The sequence below is a fragment of the Hipposideros armiger genome, unplaced genomic scaffold, assembly GCF_001890085.2.
Source record: "Hipposideros armiger isolate ML-2016 unplaced genomic scaffold, ASM189008v1 scaffold_149, whole genome shotgun sequence".
Classification (NCBI taxonomy): Eukaryota; Metazoa; Chordata; class Mammalia; order Chiroptera; family Hipposideridae; genus Hipposideros; species Hipposideros armiger.
This window is the reverse complement of record NW_017731499.1, coordinates 3,182,128-3,188,424: the sequence shown is the minus strand read 5'-3', so window position 1 is coordinate 3,188,424 and position 6,297 is coordinate 3,182,128. Positions and strand designations below refer to the sequence as shown.

General features: G+C 47.5%; 1 protein-coding gene across 2 annotated transcripts in view; it reads right to left on the bottom strand.

Moving 5' to 3' along the window:
- Positions 1 to 1,199: 1,199 nt before the first annotated feature.
- SHISA9 (shisa family member 9) overlaps positions 1,200 to 6,297 on the bottom strand; it is a 277,813-nt gene continuing 272,715 nt past the window's right edge. For both annotated transcript variants that reach the window (XM_019650876.1, XM_019650877.1), the window contains one exon: positions 1,200 to 4,996. In XM_019650876.1, the coding sequence (XP_019506421.1) occupies positions 4,617 to 4,996 (380 nt within the window). In that variant the 3' untranslated portion in view covers positions 1,200 to 4,616. The remainder of the gene's footprint in view (positions 4,997 to 6,297) is intronic.

Sequence of the window (6,297 nt, the reverse complement as noted above, 5' to 3'; positions counted from 1 at the left end):
ATGCCTTTCCCTATGGACTTTACTGCATCTCCTTGGAACAATTTTCATTCACATTTACAGTTCCCAGCTATTAACCCCAAAGGAAGGAAGCACAGGAACTGATCGAACAAGAACGAAATGGGTCGTTGTGATGGGCTTGGCTTTAGAATCATACAGATCTGGGTTTGAATCCCAGTCCTGCCGCCCACTAGACATATGGTCCTGAATGAGTCCTTTCATCTCTCTGAGCTACAGGGTGTGGTCCACTGTCCCCTTCGCTTGACAATGAGCGAGTGGAAGCTTCACTCCCAGGAGACCTCAGACCTCTGGCTTTGAGCAGCCCGTGAGCTCCTCAAGGACTTCGGTACACAATGGCGGACTTCCGGTTACCAGTAGGTGCATCTCTATGCCTGAGGCTTTCTCCCACGTCATGGAAATTGCTCTGCCCTAGCACGTGACAGCCTGGGACTGTCTGATATTGGCACTCCCTGAAAGCAATGCTCAAATGATGTCTGATGGGATCTGGTGTGTAGACACTCCAGCTCCATGTCCACTTGGGTTGGACAATTCTGTGTCCGTTCTGCACCCTCTCCCAAACTCACATCACTCCTAGGGGTAGCTGGCATGATACGGAATCCTTTACCAACTGCTTTCCTTTCTCTGTCTCACCTCCCACCCCCTTTCCAGCCTTCCCTTCACTCCTCAAATAAACTACTTGCGTTCAAATCCTTGTCTCAGAGCCCCTTTCGAGGGAATCATATTAAGGCAGGTTTCTACCTGAAAAATTTCAAATGTAATGCTAACAGAAGCCAGGCAGGAAATAAAATTTAATAAGTAGGGGAAGAATCCAATCTCTCATCCTTTCAATACGTGTGTCCTGTACAACCCTGGTCACTGATAGGGGGGAAAAAGTGCAAATCTTAGCAAGATTCTGGACCATTAAGGATAAGTTTAGTACTGATGAGATCTAGCAATGGTATATATTTTTAAGGCAGGAGGTAAACTAAGAGACATGATATAGACTCTCACGAAAGAGTCTTCAAACAAAATCAGGAAAATTTGTGTAAGTTGCTATTCACTAAAACGTTGCTTTACTGTAAAGATTTCCCATATATTCTGAGTGTTAAAAATTTAGCTCTCTATGCTGATATCGGTGGTCCCTGGTGAAAACTCAGATGAGGATATGGGACCCTGAAAAGGTACATGGCAACCCCAAAGCATCACATATAATCAGTTTTATTGCCAGGTAAGAAATTCATATTAATATAGTGAATACATATGTTTACAAATAAACATTCTTAGAAAACAAACAAATGTTTTTTTTTCTTCGTTGTAGGAAGTGTTATTGGTTTCATAAACTCTGCAGTTGTTGACAAGTATTAACACAGGTTTACTTGCAGAACATACGGTTACTAAAATATTCGCACATAAAATATGCTCCATTTGCACAAAAACTGGGGGAGTTAGATGGGGGAGGCCAGGCAGAGCCCAAGGCAGATGGAGGCTGAGACGCTCTGGGAGGGCAAAGGGCAGTCAGACAGGACCCACTGGGTTAGAAGTCGGGGATAGCTAAAGGCTAGTCAAGACTAGTGACAGGGCATGGAGGGGAGGGGAGAGTCAGTCTCTCGGCTTTGCTCTGGTTTCTCTCTTCTATGTCCCTCCACTCTGGCTACTGCATCCTTGTTGATACATGGCAGTCACAGTTCCCTACGTCATCCCTCACGATAGTCTTCCAGCATCACGAGGTCTGTCCGCCCTCCCAAGAGGGAGCCAAAGAATAAACTTCCCTGGCCATACTTCTCCCCTCGGCTGGGCTCCCAAAGCCAACCAGAAGATAATGAGGCTGAGAAGTACCGTTCTTCTGGGGCTGCCATCACTGCTACATCCTTTTGACCACGCCACAACTTTCCTGCCAAAATTATAGCTGCAGAGTCCCTCACTCACAAAACTCACTGGATGACATTATCTCAGGAGAGAAGGGAACGTGGAAAACAAATAAAATCCTGCAGATTCAGAGACCAAGAAAGCTCCTTGATCAGGGTTGGGATCAAGATGGGAGGAGGGCAAGGAGCAAACAGGAACCAAAAGGGAGACCAGGATCACAGACGTTTTGAGCTGGAGGGAACCTCAGAGGTGAGCCAGCCCCGTATGTCCTGAAGTATGTGGGCTGTGTGCCACTAGCGTACGCAAAATGACTATGAGAAGTACGTGAATATAGCACTAGTTAACACTGAGTCACACACAACATGGCTCCCTTTGCATTTGTCGGTCCATCTGGTTACTTCAAGGAGAAAGTCTCCATTAGATGCTGGTATATCTTTGACATCTCTAACATCTGCTGATCTCTTTTTGATAGAGAAAAGGGAGGGAGGGAGGGAACACAAAAGACAGGTTGTAGGTTCAGAGCTTTCCACAGACAACAGTATCTAGCTAGAACTTAACAGTTACTTCTTTGTACTTATTTTTATACTTACTTTCTACTTAGGGTGACTGATACTGGTTTTCTATTTGTGATGACTGCAGCAAGTTTTCCTTTTAAAAGTTAAACGTGTTTAAAAATGAATCAGTTCCAAGGCCAGCAGTGTTTACTCCATTCTGGGGAGCACTGGGGTCTCAGGGGGGAGACTGAGAATGTGGACACTGAACCTCCCACCCCTGCTTCGTCCAGCACAGAGCCTCGTTATAAAAGGGGGTCTTCTATAGGGGCTTCTGGGCACAATTTCGTTATTTTAAAATGGGCAGAGGTTCTGCTATTTCAAAAAGCGTGAAAAGCCTTGATCTAGCCCCAATTCCTCATGTTCCGATGGGAGACTAAAACCCAGAGAGAGAAAGTGTATGGTCAGTGCCCCCAGATCAATTGGGAGTGAAAAGGAGAAGGAACTCCATGATGTCAGAGTAGAGAGATGGTGAGACGGACGCTGGAGTTCAGCCTCCCAGGAAATGCTCTGCGTCTGGATGGACCAGACCATGGGCAGCTTCTGAAACCGAAACAGCTAAGGGGTCTCTCAAAGGTTCCTGTTACTTAGCTAAGACCTTTAGGGATTGGCTGAAAACATCTCACCTTAAATGAAAATCTCGGCTTTCTCGACAACCTTCTTTGGGCTTCCACTACACAAAGAGAACTAGTGTGAAAATTGCCTTTGCCGGGACACCCAAGGGCTGCTGGCTCTGAGAACCAACCTGAAAACATCCTCAGAAAGTTCTGGATGGGAGATGAGCATGCTGAAGAGGTGGTTTGGAGGACGCAGAAACGTCTGACAGGTTTGGGGAGCTAGAAAATGGCAGAGCTCGTGGGTTTTTGACAGGGTGGGGGCTAGGAAGGGCTCGGTCTTTGGGTCCCCCCCGACACTGCAGCAGCCCCCTCAGAGGGTGTGATGGGGTGGGCTCACCAACAGTGGGAGGATGGAAACATCTAATACTGCAGAAAAACAGGACAGAGCGGGGCGAAGAGAACACAGGTTGCACTTGGGATACAAGACTGTCCTTAAACAGTAACACATCGAAGGCACCACCCACGCTTATGACATTTTTCAGTCCAAAGCAGTTGAAGTTTGGCAGCGGCGGCGGCAACGGGCTGGAAAGAAGGGAGTCAGGGACCGACAGTTAATAGAGGGCTGGTTTCCGTGTCGGTGTCTTGTCTCAGAGGCAAGGGGGACGGGTCCCCCTCTCACCTCTTGTAGACCTTTCATCAGTGATTTTTTTATTGTTTTTTAAATGTCATTGTTGATATTCCTAAGCCTTGAACATTTTTTGGACAACAGTCAATTTGCTGTTTTCATCTCTTTTGTAGTGGGCTTATATTTTTATTTTCTTTAAAAAAAGTTAATACTCTCAGGACCCTCTCCCCGCCAGAAAAGCCTATCTCCCCCACCCCCATTTCCATGTTCACAATCCTTAGGGGTGTTTTAAAGCGTTCTTTCTTCCTGATCACTGTCGGTGGGTTCAGGGTCATTTATTTGTTCTGAGTTTGAGTGTGTGTTGTTTTTTTTGCTTCCAACATTGCTGATATGAAAAGGACTGTAAGTAGAATGGTTGGGGTCCAGTTACTGTCACACACTCATCAAAACTGTGTATCCCGTGTTACCACTTCTCAGGCTTAGAAAAGGCTTATCATGTGCACAGGTTTCCCTCTGCAAAATGACGCCTCTTCTCAAGCGCACTCCTCGGCAGTGCCCCCTCATTCTCTGCCCCCTCCCACCCGGGCTCACTCACCCAGAAACAGACAGCACATGGCAAGTGGTATATGTGCTCAAGTGGACAATTTCTCTAAATTGTGCTACTGTTATTTTTCATCATGGATTTGTTTAGTTTCAAGTTCGGAGGAAAAGAAAAATTAGCCCTGTGGTTTGGGCATGTGAGCTGGCCACCTTGGGCCTGAAGTCGAAAGAGCGTGCCTCAGTTTCCCTTTGCTGTATTGCTGGACGTCCATGCCTCGATACTGCTCAGCTGCACCCCCGACACAGGTTAGGCATGACCCAGGAAACGCGCGATTCCAGGTCACCAGCAGGTTTCTGGTTGGTGGGTATGGAGGGTGAGTGTGTGGGTGGTTGTTCGGGGTGGGCCAGGGAGAGGGCGGACCAGGATTTTTTTTTGCCTCTCAGTTGAGTGTGATCTCCAGGACGCTCTGAAGCAAAAGCTCAGACAGTCACTTCTGTTTTGCTGTTGGTGATGAAGTATGGCTGTGGGGGCGGGTAGTGCTGGGTGCGCGTCCCCAAGGGGTCGCTGGAGGCGGACTCGGCCGTGCCGAGCTTGCCTTTGTTGCCGTAAGCCTGCCGCCGAAGAGACTGCTCGTTGGGGTCCCAGCCCTTGAAGTTGATGGTGGAATTGTAGGCCAGGGGGTGTGGGGGCATCTTGTTGGTACGAGACTTCTGTCCGTTCTGCTTGGCGGGGCCGTGCTCTGGGCTGAGGGCCCGCGGCTCCTCCTCCGCTCTTACGGGGTGCAGAGGTAGGCTCCCCTTGGCGGCCAGCTCGGCCAGGTGCCGGCGTTTGGTGTAGAAGTCGTCATTTACCTTGTCGGCTGGACAGTGAGACAGGTGGACGGAGAAGGGAAGGAGGGAGCAGAGAGAGGGAGAGAGGAGAGAGAAAGACAGTTAGGGCTTGGCAAGTGAAACCCGAGAGTGGCATCAGAGAGAGCCAACAGTCCAAACGAGACACACACTAGAAATAGGAACTCCACCTGCAACAGACGGAGGGACAGGGCCTTATCCTTTTCACAAACAAGAGCAGGACGGAGGGGGTGAGAGCAGCCCCAACAGAATCTCAAGACCCCACCACCACCACAGGCACACCCAGTACTCAGCCATCCTTGGCTTCCTTACAAAATGCAGCTGTTGTTTCTTCATTATTAAAATCGATGCAGTCTCATTAGCGAAACTACTGAACATGGTGGAGAACATTTGCATCTAGTCCCATCACTCAAGAAAGCCGGTATCAGCCCTCGAGTGCCTTTTCTTCTGGTCTTCTCAATACACTGAGTTTAACTGGGGATTTTTATTAGTGTGCTGGTTTGCTTTCAGGAGGGAAGTGGACCCGTGTTCAAATCCCGACTCTGCCACCTACAAGCAGCGTGGCTTTGGCTCGATGACTTAACATTTATTAGCATCAGTTCCTGCATACTTTTTCCATACAAAAGTCTATTTCATTGGGTTGTCTGGAGGGTTAAGCGATACAAGTGTGTAACGTGCATAGGTATTAGCCACCAGCATTATCATAATTACTGTTATAAATAACCGATGTCTCATGCACTAATCTATCAAGCATCGCTTCCTGTTGGTATCAATTATTCATCAACAGCGTTTTAATGCCTATATAATATTTCATTAAATGGAACGATCAAGCTAATCACACCTCCTGTTGATGACCATTCAAGTTGCGTCAATAGTTTGCTAATATCAATAAAGCCGAGATGAGAATCTTCTAGACGACAGCTCTCTTTGTAGTGAGAATTTCGAATTTAGACGAATTCTAAAACTATTTCCTTAATCTCCATCCGGGGATGGCCCCACCAGCCGCCGCCTGTTTCTGTATTAATGACGTTTTCCTGGAACACACCCACTCCCACTTATGCACCTGTGTCCACGGCTGCTTTTGTGCTGCAGCGTAGACTGGGGTACCTGCAACTATTTACCATCCTGAACTATTTACCATCCAGCCCTGAAATGAGTTACCCGAAGTGAAATTACTCTGCCAAAGGGGGCAAACATTATTAAGGCCCTTGGTACATATGGCAACTAAGCTACAAAAGAGTGATACCAATATCCACTCCATTTCACCCGTCTATGGCACTGCTTTGCTTCTTCCTTTTTTCTTTTTCTTTTT